This window comes from Eptatretus burgeri, chromosome 3, assembly GCF_056783735.1.
Source record: "Eptatretus burgeri isolate ZD-2024b chromosome 3, Ebu_testis_v1, whole genome shotgun sequence".
Classification (NCBI taxonomy): domain Eukaryota; kingdom Metazoa; phylum Chordata; class Myxini; order Myxiniformes; family Myxinidae; genus Eptatretus; species Eptatretus burgeri.
The window spans coordinates 122530625-122545231 of record NC_140963.1 but is presented as its reverse complement, the minus strand read 5'-3'; the positions used below and the strand labels follow the sequence as shown (position 1 = coordinate 122545231).

Sequence of the window (14607 nt, the reverse complement as noted above, 5' to 3'; positions counted from 1 at the left end):
ATTGCAGTAAACCTCAAGACTTGCTTGTTCTCTGAAGGTATAGATATCCAACCATCAGTTTGACTTCTGACCAGGTCTTCCCACCATGGACATGCTGCTTCTTCTGTGTCAGCACTGGATGGACACCCTTGATCTAAAGACAAGAGGTATCATCTCAACATCTATCTGTTCATTGTATTCCATCTGTCACCCTGTCCTGATTTCCAAATCGTCAGCTAATTCTATCCAAGGTTCACCACCTCCATACTGTGAACAGTTACACAACGTTCTGTTAACCAGGAAATGGTAGCACTCATATTTCTGTGATGGCACCTGGCAGTGCAGAGCCAGAAAAGTTTATTTCAGAAGTCTGAAGGTACATCATGGATGGATAGGTAACTCACCATAATGTGGCCATTTGAGTAACGGCCATTTATCTATCTTTTTTATTGGCTCCTACCATGAAGCCACTCAATAACTGTACATGATTATACTTGAAATAGAAATGTGATGATGCTTCAGTAAGGACATGATAGTGCAAATACAGCAGGTTAATTTATCCCATTTTTAGATCAGCCTGATTTTTTTTTTGATGAATCCCAGCCAGATCTTGGCAAGCGAAGACATTACTCCAACAGGAACTGTGTGAATATGATATGAACTGGAAAGTAGACACATGGAATCATTTGTCATTCTCCTTCGTCTCGCCAAATCTAAATCACTCCCTGTATCATGTAATTGAAGCTGAACTTGTGGAAAAGCAGATGGAGCTTGAGCTTTGAGCTGGATGAATCCTTGGGTTAGGGAAAGGGGAGAGGGAGGATGTAGGGGTCAGGATTTGTCATGGGTTGAGGAGTGGAGGAGAGAAATGGAAAACTGAGATAGAAAATGAATAACATCATTACAAAAGTTTATAGCAAGCACTTCAAAGGTAGAAAAGATTATACAAGGCAAATAAATAGCACAGACTATTGAAAGATGCCATCTTACTTCATGGAGCTTTGGCATATGTGTGCATGCATGTAAGTGTGTATGTAGCCGAAACTCCATGGATTGCATTTTTCATATATTAAAATGAGTACACGACTTTTTTTGTAAACTAAGCTAGAATTCAATTGTAAAGATAAATATCCACACAAAATAATTTAATTTGAAACTAACTAGCGTTAGTGCAGCTCTCTCAAACAATGCAGCTATCTCAAAACATGGTTTATATGAGCTGAAAGGGAATATTTATGGTATTTGGAGGGATGCATCAAAGACGGGCACTTCAGCTAGTTCTCATAAGAGAATGTTCTATTTTTGTTGTTATTTATATGTAAACCTTTCAGTTGTTTGGTTGGAAGTGACGATTTTAGCAGTGTTGATTTATTTAATCGAAGAATGTCTAAAAGGTAAAGTTACAAATGAGAGAAAAATCCAGGTTGCAGAAGGAAAGAAAATGGATTTACACTTACTGAAGTATCAACCAACAACTCCAAACAACCTTGCTCGTCTCTTCCCTCCAATTCCTCGGTTATGACATTCTTCCTTAGCACCTGCAGATAAACTACAATGTCATTAATAAACTTGGCTCTGAAATTTATATAGTACCTTCGCAATGCTGGAGACATTATTTTCCTGGGCACCAACTACTCACCTTAAGTTGCCAGTATGTTTTTCCCGTGTAGCAGAGGACTGATGGACGAGAAAGATTGGGGCCGAGCCAGGAGAGTTGAGCCTCCCTCAAAGAATTTGCTTGAAAAGTTATTCTTCTTCCACTTTCCTCACTTGCATCTGATGGACAAAAAAAATGTAATGCTTTTATTCTTATTTCTGGATGCTTGAAATCGTGGATGCTTCATGGAATATCAAGAGGAAGTGAACTGTCACTCATGCCAGCAATGCTGCTTTGTTTCCCACTCGCGCACACCACAAGGCCTTGTGTCATCCACGTCTACCACCTTGCAAATGTATTCAATTTTTGTATCAAAGGCATCGATCCAGCTCTGTCATCAGCTAGCATTTACCTGAAAAAGGTTGAAAACCTCTAATGTCTTAGACACGCTAATGAAAAGAATTATATCAAGATTTGTATTGGAAACCCACACACGATAAATTTTCCTTTGAATATCTCTTTGATGGCAAAGCTCCACAAAATCATGAAATCCTCTCCTATGAAAATTTTCCCATGTGACCAAACAAATAATTGAGTGAATAAATAAATACATCATGGCATATCGGGAAAGTTCTAGAAGAGATATTCCTGATGTTTCTGTTTTACGTTCATGTGTATATCATGTGACACAAATATCACACAACTTAGTGCAGGAGAATGGCCCCTACCCCCAGTACAATGCAAGCTAGAACGGCACTCGGTAGAGCGCATACCTCCGCCAGGCTGAACAGTTTACGTTTTGTACCCCACTGACGGGCCGGATCTGAACCAAAATCTAATCGACTTGTTCTTGTAACCTAACCAACTCATCCACCAAGTTTCGTCCAAATCTGTCCACAACTGTTTGAAATGTTATTATTGTACACACACACACACACACACACACACACACACACACACACACACACACACACACACACACACACACACACACACACACACACACACACACACACACACACACACACACACACACACACACACATATTGTTTTTGACCCGATCTCTGAATGGAGAAGAATCACTTAGAAAATAAAAAAAACTTTCATATCTGGAATTAGATCTTCACCAAAATCGAATCATTTCCTCCTTGTCATACACCCAACCTGCTCCCAAAGTTTTGTCCGAATCCATACACAACTTCTTGATAGATCATGCTACATATCGTTTTGAGCCCGATCTCTCAATAGTGAAGAATCACTTAAAAAATTCTCGTATCTGGATCTGGATCTTCACCAAAACCTAATCAATTCGTTTATGTCACACACCCAAACCTTTCCTCCAAATTTTGACCGAATCCGTCCACAACTTTTTTGAGATATCCTGCAAACAGACGAACAGACAGACCTTCGGTGGTGGAGAGTTCAGAGAACACCTTACTCCATGCATTCTGAAGGAAAAAGACAAGCGAAAAGTCTTTTAAACTGTTGCTTTGCATTTCCAAGCACGATCTGTATTTCCTATGAGCTGCGATTTTGTCTGAATCTCGATATTCCCCAATGCTGAAAGAGCGAATGGCAAATTTGATTCATTGAGATGGCATAAAATGGCAAAATATTTTGTCCAAGTACTGCTCAAAAGGGAGGTTTGAAAGTTCCAACAAGGTGTTTTGTGCTCTTCAGTGTTCTCAGACATAGTTCAATTGAAATAAAATGAAGGCTTTAAAGGCTGTGGAAAAAAAACAGTTTTCCAATGTAAAGTAACATATTAAAAAAGAACTAATGTACCCTGTTAAATAAGGTGGTCTTTGACACCACCTTATTTAACACGTTACATTTGTTATTCATGCCTGTTGTTTGTGTCCTTTATGACATCCTTAAAAACAGTAAATTTCCTCTTTGGAATGATTTTCAGTTTCGCGTGACTGCTGGACAGGCAGAGAAACTATTTTTTTTACCTCACTCCTCTCTGTACATGTACGATCAGGATGACATTCCATACAATTTGCCAAATTCAGAGCCAAAGTACTGCTAAACTGCAAGCTGGTGTTCCGATTTGTATTCCAGTGTTCAGAATAGTACAGTTTATGAAAAATTAAGTGGTTCCTCGATTATAGACTGATGTCTTAAGAAAGAGAGACAAAGTGAACCGATTGTTTAACCCCACTTTTCGCTTCACACATGAGTGGAGGATAAATGGCGTTCTGAGGCAGCCATTCAAATGAATGGAGGAAAAGGGAAAAACTTTCTGACTCAAGCCCCAAAAGCCCAAAATAGGACTGATTTTCTCCCCCTCCCATACAAGCAAAAGTAAAATTGAGACTGACTCAAGCCTCAAAAGCCCAAAATAAGAGACTGATTTCCTCCCCCTCCCATACAAGCAAATGTAAAATTGAGACTTACTGATTAAAGCACTTCTTCCCTTTCATGTTTTCATTACACTCAAAGAGAGAACCAATGAATATTTGCCCATGTTCTACTTTCCGGAATAACTTAATATTCCTTTTACATTCATCATCATTGAGTATATGCACAAAGTTTACTTTGGAACTTAGTTCTTGGTTTAAATGTCTTTGTTGAGCAGAAATGAAATGATAAACTTCTCTTAATGCTCATATTTGACCACCTCCTGAGCCACACATCATTTTGAGATTATAGTAAATTGTTTTTCCATTGTTCAATTGACAACCATCAGAGTTTTCAGTCCATTCAAGGATATTAATTTTTTTCTTTACATCCTCCAACTTATTTGAAATGAAATTTATCCGCTTATTTGTTTTATCTACTTTTACCCCGGTTATTTCTTCGATTAGACATATTTTGATATTTCTCACATTCTTTATGTTTCCCATTTAAATACCAAGGCTGATTACATCTCCACTCTTTGGTTTGGTTATTTCTTGGTTCTATCATTTATAAATCAGTAAAAAGAGGGCGGATGCCTGTTAAAATTCCCAACCCAATATCTTAACACTTATACTTATAACCAAAAGGGAAGCTATTGAATCCATTCTCTAAAATATATCTTTTATGATCAAAAGCTCCGAATGCTTTCTTATTTATCTCTTCTGTATATAATTGATGTTTATAACTTCTTATTGCATTCATTTTTCTGCACTCTCCCTTCTTTTAAGTTAAAGAGTTGTAATAATGTGTAAAGTTTATTGTTTCCTTGATTATATTTTTCTTTATTCCCTTAAGCTTCTTATATTATCACATCTTTCAGTGTTACGATTATTAATATATATGAAAGCATAAGACTTTGATCTCAATCCTATAAATTCACTCATGACCTTCCACAACCCAATTCATCTTTAAACTTACCAATAACCTTTTTATTCTTTGATGAAAACAACACATCACCTGACTTATAATTACTTGTATCATATATCTATCTATCTATCTATATATATATATATATATATATATATATATATATATATATATAGTATCAATCATACCCTCATATACATCACTTGTCTTAATTTCTAATATAAAATTTCTGCATCCATATATAACAATGACACATTATCCATATACTTTGATGTTAAATTATTATAGAAATAGTCATACATTAACAACTTTGACAAGTCAAGAATTGATGTTCCTATATAAATAGGATTATAAGGTAAAGTTTTTTTTTTTTCCATCGTTTTCCATAAGGTAAAGTCTGAGACATAGCCCACCCATACAAATAGTTAACATCATAATACATCAGGTAAGGGTTGTCCTAATTCTTATGATAATCAGGAAGATATTTGTTATTTGCTTAAGCATATCTCTTGGAACAAACTTGAGATATCCCTTCTCTTTTAGCCTTCTCTATCATTAAAAGCATATCTATATCACTGATTAATTCCAAATTTTGTTTTGTCATTTTTAACATCGCACTCCAAGCCAAACCCAGGGCAGTGTAATAGTGAACGTGGTCTAATCCATAATAATTTTTATGATGACAGACTGTTCGAAAAGTTTCAAACACATCAGCCAATAACAATACATCAGTTTTAAGATACAAATCATGATATTCTCCAATATTCTTGATATTAAACTTCTCCCAAACCTTTTTAGCTTGTGTATAATCATTATCAGAAATATGAGTTTTATTCAACTTGCCATAGAAACTTTCCCTTGAAGGAAGTTGTGTTTCTTTAAACTTCTCAAATGAATCCATAGAGTCATACAGATATATACCCTTTTGTAATAAGAGATCAATCTCTTCTTGATTTGAGAAATGTGATTTAAGATTCGGTAAGTTTTTAATATTTGATGCTAAGTTAGATAATGGACTTGCCATAAACTTGTATGTGTCAAGAAATCTTATATGGGTTATGGGGGATGTATGAATTGTTTTTGTGAATGAGATGTACTTTTGATCTGTGTTAGGAATAACAGAAATATCTCATGATGTCTTTGAAAGTTAATTTATCAATGGATGTGTGTCATAGTGAGTGTAGTTGTGAAGAAAGACAGGAATAAAGTTTGGGGGCTTGGAATTAAGATTACAACGGGAATGAGCTGGACCTCTCTATTTACCAGTAAGATGACAGTGATCCCTAACCTTGACCGCTTCCTCAATTTTCTCCTCAGAAATATGACAGATACTGTTCTTTCTAAATTCCTTTTTCTCTCCCTTTGTTAATGACATTGGTTTAGAGGTTTTCACCATTATTTCTCTTCATCTTATACATGTCTTTTTCCAATCATCTTACAAACTCCTCTGAGGCTCCTTCTCCTCAATAAAGTTCTAACTTGTATTCATCACCAACAGATGATTTGTTATAATAACAGAAATCACAAGGAGTATGTTTTTGATAGTTATTTCTATATGATTTATTTCGATTTGGAGAAACAGTATCTATCTTTTCAAGGATACTTTCAAAATCAGCATATATCACAAGCGGATGTTTTATAGATTTGTTAAAATCTTTGAATGATATGTTTGAACCTGCTTTTGGTAAATTGATTACGGTTGATTTATGATTACTACAATATTTCGAATGTTGATTTAATCATTCTTTTGTGTGAAAGGAGTTGAAACATCTCTTACAAGGATACGTTTTACATTTTCTCTTATATAGTTGTGATTTGGTTAATCTTGATAATTTTTTGATGAAAGCATAATGTGATTTTTCCTTTGAAGTAAAGTAGAGAAGGTCAATGTGTGTTTCATCATTTTTATAGTTGTTTGAAATTTTTAATATCTGAACTTTGTTTGTATCCGTTAATCCATATACATTAACAGATAGATAATTCATTTTCTCAAATTTAGGAATATCTCTCAATGACATTGGAAACTTTAAATCTTTAACATCTAATCTATTCTCGTATTCCTTATAATGTTCAACCCTTTCAGGATTCTAATGTGGAGGATGTAATTGAGCAAGAACAGACCATAGAAAACATTTATTTACTTTGTTTTGAATATTAACAACCACTTTCTTAAGTTTTATCTCTTTTGGTAATTCAATATAAGAAGAAGTTTGAAGAGGATCTGATTTTAAGTTGTGTCTATCTAAAAAGATTATTTTTGTAATAGCAAATCCACGACCGACAACAGTGTTTTCAACATCTTGTTCTTGTCTCTGGAGTTCATCGTAAACATCAAATCTTCCAAAATCTTGAAATGATGAGATAAAGTGAGGGTTTGTCCTCATATGGGGAGTAGTTTCATCATCTTCTCTTACCATATTCAATTTTACTCCCATATAAAACTTAAAAGTTTTCATTTCACTTAATGTGTTTTTAATTATCGTTTCAAATCTTTGTTTAATTATATCAACAGCTTCAATGATTGAAGATGGTCCAGGGTCTGAAAGCGAAACAATCTTATTTTTTATGTCCTTTAAATGCCCCATCAGCGTTTTCAATGGAGAATTTAGTGGCACCCTCCCTTTCTTCATTGTTCTTGTGTTTGCATGATTGAAGGTGTTTATTAGAAAAAATATTAAGAATATCATTATCACATCTATCACAATGTTTTGTTTCTTGGTCAAGTGGAGATATTCGTTTGAAAAGATTGAATGTGTGTTTGTTGGTTTGAAGGTGTTTTTTTACAACATTTATATTCATGATTACAAACATCGCAGTACGTTGTATTCACCATATTTATACAACAAAACTTTGCTAAAAATAAAATTTTCTTGATGAAAATTCCATTTAATTTATAGATGAATCTGTGCTGAAAACCATTTTATCCTCCAACTTTTTTCACTTAATAAATACAATGTATCAAGACACAAAAGACAATATTCAATCAATCTCTTCATTTGTAAATTATACTGAAAAATATGTTGAGGATGTAAAATTGAATAAAGATATATATAACAACTATTGGATAAAAACAATTATGATGAATAATATGAGTTCTTCAATTTCCTCCAGTGGAGGGCTTTTAGTATATCTGGAAGCACATCAATTAAAGTAGCTCGAACAAAATTTTCTCCTCTTCTTATGGCAATATATTCAAAACTAGAAAATAAATGAAACAAGAAAAAGTATCAAAAGAGAAAAACCTCATGGATGAAGCTTTAGAAAGAAAAGATAAGACCATCAGTAATATGCAAGGAGAAATTTGTATTTTTTTCAACAAACCGAAATATGTAAATCTTGATGAAATAAAGGATGTTAATATATCAGGTGAAATGACATTTCGTTCAACAGTAGTTAAGGATCATTTTAAAATTACCTTTAATACAAAAAATGTAGTAGTTGAATCTGTTAATGAAAAAAAGTACATAGATAGAGATGGTAATGTTTTTTCTACGAATTAAATATGAGTCATTATTCAACTGAAGATTTTGAAGATTATGAGAATGATGATCGTATCTCTGTTGGAACAGAAGACAGTTATGATACCGAGAGTTTGTGTTCAAACGATAGTTATGAAAGTAGTTTTTTAGATGATTGTGAAAGCGCCAATGAAAGTACCGAAGATGAATTTTAGTCTAAGCAAAGTTTTACTTTATAAATATGAATAGGATACTTGATCTTGAGCCCCTTGAATTCCATAATTCTTAATATGACAAAGTTGAGAATTGTCCTGCATGTGATAGAGTGGGATTAAACACAGAGTCAAAAGCCTATAAACAATGTATATTCTGTGATTATCTTCCAATTAATGATAATAAATAATATAAAAAGGAATATAATCCTTTTAGATTTACACCAAAAATGAATTACTTTACAAGATTGATTGGAGAAATGAATGTAAAGTATGAGGGTGATAACACAACGTTCCTTACAATGGAAGAAACTGAACGTATTAGAGAAATGTTCAAAGGATTTTTGTTATATATTATTCAAGATTGCCATTTTCAGGGAAATATCAACACAATATATTGTAGAAATAAAATAATGGATTATCTTGAAATTAAACCCAAACCTCGGATAAAACATAGAGTTTCAAAAAAAGCCAATAAAAAATTAAATAACCTGTTTTCCAAATATATAAATGAGTGATTTTTTTTTACCCATTTGGGAATATAAGATAAAATTTAACAACCATAAAAATCTTCCAAATTCATAAAGATGTCTCATAGTTGGTTGAAGCAGGTGTGGAAAAACCTGCTTACTTTTAAAGATGCTCCTTACTCCCAACTTTTTGGATTATGATAATTTAATAACTTTCACAAAGTCGAGTTTTCAACCTGAGTATAAACTACTCTCACAAGGTTTTAATGCTGGTCTTCAAAAAGAAGATATAATCGGTTTATTTAAACTTCAAAACAAACTAAATGATTACAACATTGAAGATATAATACAACTATTTTGTGATACACAGAGATATAAAAAGAAATCAAAACCGATAACTTGTATTCTTAGTGATAATATGGATGATATACCTTCTCCCCAAGATTTGGTTAATCATAAAAGAACCCCATTATCTTTGATGATTGTGTTAATGAGAGAAACCAAATGGTAATGGATAGTTACGACACAAGAGGGAGACATTCTTCTTGTAATTGTATTTATCTTAGTCAACCATGCTTTCAACTCCCTCGTCGCTCAATAAGAAACAATGCCAATACTTTTATTTTATTCAAATTAAATTCAATATATATAAACAATTTTTGGAGAGACAATTGTTCTACATCATGTCGTAAAAAGGAATTTGTGGATTATATGAAGCACACGACTGAAAAATATAAATATATTGTCGTGAAACAAGATGAGATATTAAGGGATATATTTTTTGTTTCATAAACAATTACATATAATATAAAAAATCTATATTGGCCTGCTGTTGGCGTCGTGGTTAGGGTAGCGGCTTGGGATCCAAAAGGTCCTGAGTTCAAGCCCCGTTGGCCGCTTCAATTAATACACACCAGGAGGTTGACTCATCCTGTCATCCTTCTGAGGTCGGCGAAGTGAGTACCAGTGTACTGGGCCCGGTGTATGCCCCGGTTAGAATAGGTGTACCATATCCCTGTGTAGTAAGAGGCGACCAGGGTTGCGTTTAGGAAGGGCATCCAGCGTAAAACCTGTGCCAAATCACTATGCGAATCATAACGGATGATCCGCTGTGGCGACCCCTAACGGGAGCAGCCGAAAGAAGAAGAAGAAACAATTGCAAAAATAAATGACAACTATTATTATAAATCTTGTGGGTAAATCTGCTTCTAGAAAAAACCTTCATAAATCAAGGTTCTTTTATCGTACAAATGAGAATGTTGTAAATTTGCTTAAAAAGCACCATGTAGTTCATATTTATCAACAACAACTAGAGCAATAAGACCTGGAGAAGTAGAAGGTGAAGATTATTACTATATTTCATTGGAGGAACATATGCGATTGAGGAATGAAGGTCAAATATTTGAGGAGGTTTCTCTTGGGGCAACAAAGTATTCACATTGTAAGAGTGAGTTAAAGAAACCAAAATCTGGTGGTCTTGGAATATTAGAAACTAATCCAGAAGGAATGAGACAAATTATTAAACATCTGAGTCGTAATGGGGTGAAGATTTTATCTTTCGGTTTTGACGTTGATGAAGAAACTCAACGTAAACGTATGAAAAGCAGAGATACAAGTATGAGTGAAGAAGAAATTACAACTTGTATTAATGTTAATAACGAATTTTATAAAATATTTAAAGAAAAGGATTTATTTGAACACATCCACTTTCATGATGAAGAAAAGGAAAATTTCCCTGTTGATCTTTACAATTCATTAAATGATTTTTTCCAATAAATAAATGGAGGCTAAAGAAAGAGCAAGAAGATTTAAGGAACATCGAGAGTTGGTTTCAAAAGTTGTAAAACAACAGGAAGACATAAAGAAGAAACGCAGACAGAAACTAACGGGTGAAGAAGCATTTGAAAGAAAACAAGAGAAATTTTTTTAACCACTTTAAAAAACTTCCCAAGGAAAAATTATAGATGCTTCCACAGTTCCCACAATAGAATATACTCCTAAAAAACTTCAAATGTTAAAAGATTTCCGTTAAATGACGGAGGAAGAATGAGAGCTTTGAGGAGAATTAGAATAGGATGATGAAGGATTATTTCAACAACTGGAAGAGATTAATCAACCCCCTGATTATGTTGTGAATGCTCTCCAAAACATATTCAACAGATTCAAAAACATTAGCAGATCTCATTCCAACAGAACAACCAGCAACATTTCATCTTGTTCAAGAAAAGGGATTGATAGTGAATGATGAATAAAGGTTCTTGAGTTCTGCTCAACCCCCTGTTAAGTTAACTCCGAGTTTAATGTTTCTTCAAACAAAAGATGGAAAACAAGGTTCAACTGTGAAGGGTGAATCAAAATATTTTGATAAACCATTGGATATAAAAAATGAGGATGATAGAGCATGTCCTCATTTATTAAACTCGCTTGATTATGGAGTGTTTGTTGCCGGTAAAGAAAGGAAGAATGAAAAGGAGAAACACATTATTGAGGCTTTAAGTAGCATTGGTTCAGGTGTTCGTTTTCTTCCAAATGACCGATCACAATTAGTTAATGGACTGTTATTGCTGTTAGGTAGTAAGAAGGCTGGAAATAACAATTGTTTAATGAAGCATCAGCCATTTTCGAGCAGTTCATGAACATGGAAATAATTAATAAATGTCAATACAAAGACATTTTATCCCATATTAAATAAGATGAGAAGCACAATCCTTCGTTTTAATTTCACAAGTGACCACACATCTTCATTCGCATACCCACTACAACTTGATGCAACAGAATAATATGAGGCGTCTTTATTGTCAATGGAAACTTATAATACCTTATTTAATACCAACGAGAAAAATGATAAGTTTAGTTATAATCCGCAGTGGATACAAAACAATAACAGTTTCACCTGGATCATATGAGATTTCTCAAATATCTTCCGAAATTGCTCGTCTTATGAAAGAACAGAGCGATGAACCAAAAAATATTATTATAGATATTCAAAAACATACTTCAAAATCAACGATTAAACTTAAAAATAACCACAAGATTGATTTCACAATTGATAATTCATTTAGAGAGTTATTGGGTTTCTCCTTAAAAAAGATTGAAACTAATGGGACGTTTTACAGTGATAATGTCATTCAAATATCCTCAGGAATAAATTCGGTATTAATTCACTGTGATTTGATTGATGGTGCTTACAATGATGGAAAAAAAAACAAATACAATATTTTCATTCAGCGCACACTCAACCCCAATTGGTTATAAATTCAATATGGAACCCAAAATCTGGTTTATCTACCTGTGTCAGGAAAAACCATATACAGAGTAAATTTTAGGATAACCGACCAAGATAATCACATGATTTCTTTTAATGGAGAAATGATATCCATCAGAATTCATAAACGTGAAGTTTTCCAAGAAATAAATACGATGGTTATTGTGAGGAAACACGAGTTTAGAGAATATAAAATAATTACAGGGGATGGGATGTTCCTTTCCCCATACTTCAAGGGTGAAGGTATGTATCTTGGTAGAGGATACGAGAAAACAAAGAGACAAAGGGGTGTCAGACATCAATTTTGAACAAAAGGAGATGGGATAATTGATACTCTAATGGGTATAAGTTCAACTATTCTAAAACATAAAGACCTAATTGGTTCAACTGCTTCTGTTGTGGGAAATGTAGCGGGTGCGAAAAGGGTATAAAAGAGGGTCAAGAGGAACCTCATAAATTACAAGTCATAAAATAAATTAAGAAAGGCAAAACTCAGTTGTCTCCCCAAGAATGACTGAAAATAATTCAAATACATGGGTCAGGGTTTCAAAAGTTTTAACATCTTTTTCCGAAATAAATACAAGTATGGAAGCAATTGATAGTATCTATGATTTGGATGATACCATTGTCATCTCAAACTCCACTAAAAAAGAAGACGACTTCAAGGTAAATGCAATAACTGGAACAGACTGGAATGCAAATGGAACAAAAAGTTTTGAAATAAATAATCAACAAATGTATTTGAATCTAGCCAAAGGTTTCTTGTTGTGTAAATTTACATTAACTAAGGCTGTGACGAACACAAACGCTACTCTTGTCAATGATTTATTCTGGAAAATGTTTGATAGTGTTCGTTTGTACATTGGAACACAAGAAGTTGAAGCGGTTGATTATGTCTCTGCTACATCTGAAATTACGAAATTTACACTATATTCATTGAGGTTTAGAAGGGGAAAGGGGGCTGTCGAAGGTTTTATTCCTGATATGTCAACGGAAATAAACACAGACCCTGGATATAGTCAAAGGAAAGGAATGTATAATGATGATACAAAAGTAGATAATAGTTTTACTGTGGCAGTTCCTGTTAAAGGTATATTTGGATTTTGTGATCAATGTAAAGTTCTATATGTTCTTAAAATTAGATTTCAACTGCAAAGGAAGGATAATGAAAATAGATTACTTTTTGGTGTTGGTAATGGTTTTGCTGCTCAGAATAAATTTGTTATTGATTAAATTAATTGGTATATTAGGGAATATACTCTTAATCTTAAAACGGAAGAGTTATTGAATAGAAGACTTCACTCAAATAAGCCACTCAATGAATTATATCTTTAAAGAAGATGCCAACACGTTAAACTGAACCAAACCACTTACACGTGGAATTTGGGTGTTCTGGAAGGAAAGCCACGATATCTGTGGCTCATTTTTTTTAAACCAGATGATGATACTGCTACTGATAATAATAATGCATTGAGTGATAATGTGAAGGTGAAACAACTTCACGTTTCTCCAGATGGAACATTTTATCCACGAGATAGATTGGAAATTAATTGGGGAAAAAATGATTATGCTGAAGCATACAAGTCTTACCAAAAGGTGTGTGAAAGCAATGGAAATAAAGAACCTATTTTGGATTTGACAGCATTTAAAAGCCTGTATACAATCTATGCGATTGACCTGAGTGCTCAAAAGGAAACTCTAAAGTCGAATCGAGTGGATACTTCCCTATACATTGAAAGAGGAGAGTGAAGAAGTTGATACGTATTGTTAGCTTTTGGAAGAAACAGAATTACATATTAATATAGATAATGGTGGTATGATTAGTCTCACATAATTTTTTTGACAAATAAATGAATAGTAAAGTTCCAACTGGAGTATATGTTAATCAAATCAATCTTCATAAACTATCATCTTGTATTCAAAATCTAAAGCCTTGTATGATTAATGTGAATACAATTCAAAGAAAAGGAGCAGTAAGAATTGATGTTTTGCTCACAAGAGAACAGAGAAATCTTGAACAATACTGGCTCACTTAAAATTAAAATGTCAAAACCAATGTTGAAGAAATATTCAACAAGAGAGATGAGTGTAGGATTTCTCCCATTTCTAATTCCTATATTTGCTGGTTTAAGTGGGCTGGAGCATTGACGGTTGGTATTTCAGCAGCGGTGAAAACTGCCAACGAAAGGAAGGCTCAACTCTGGCCTCAAAAATAATTGGAAAGACATAACAAAGAGTTGGAGAAACAAATTCATGGAAGTGGTATAATTGTAGATTTTGCTGAAAATCTTGAAAGTCTGCCTGACAAAGCGAGATTGTTCGTTGGAGATATGCTTTCTTCTATCACACAAGCAG

General features: G+C 33.6%; 1 protein-coding gene across 7 annotated transcripts in view; it reads right to left on the bottom strand.

Moving 5' to 3' along the window:
* Positions 1-297: 297 nt before the first annotated feature.
* LOC147030884 (uncharacterized) overlaps positions 298-14607 on the bottom strand; it is a 227547-nt gene continuing 213237 nt past the window's right edge. For 6 of the 7 annotated variants that reach the window (XM_085875424.1, XM_085875423.1, XM_085875425.1 and 3 more), the window contains 3 exons: positions 1619-1755; positions 1437-1517; positions 298-773 (listed from right to left, as the gene is read on the bottom strand). In XM_085875424.1, the coding sequence (XP_085731550.1) occupies positions 693-773; positions 1437-1517; positions 1619-1755 (299 nt within the window). In that variant the 3' untranslated portion in view covers positions 298-692. Of the gene's footprint in view, positions 774-1436; positions 1518-1618; positions 1756-2982; positions 3026-14607 lie in introns of those variants that run through there. The other variant, XM_085875426.1, reaches the window with a different exon arrangement.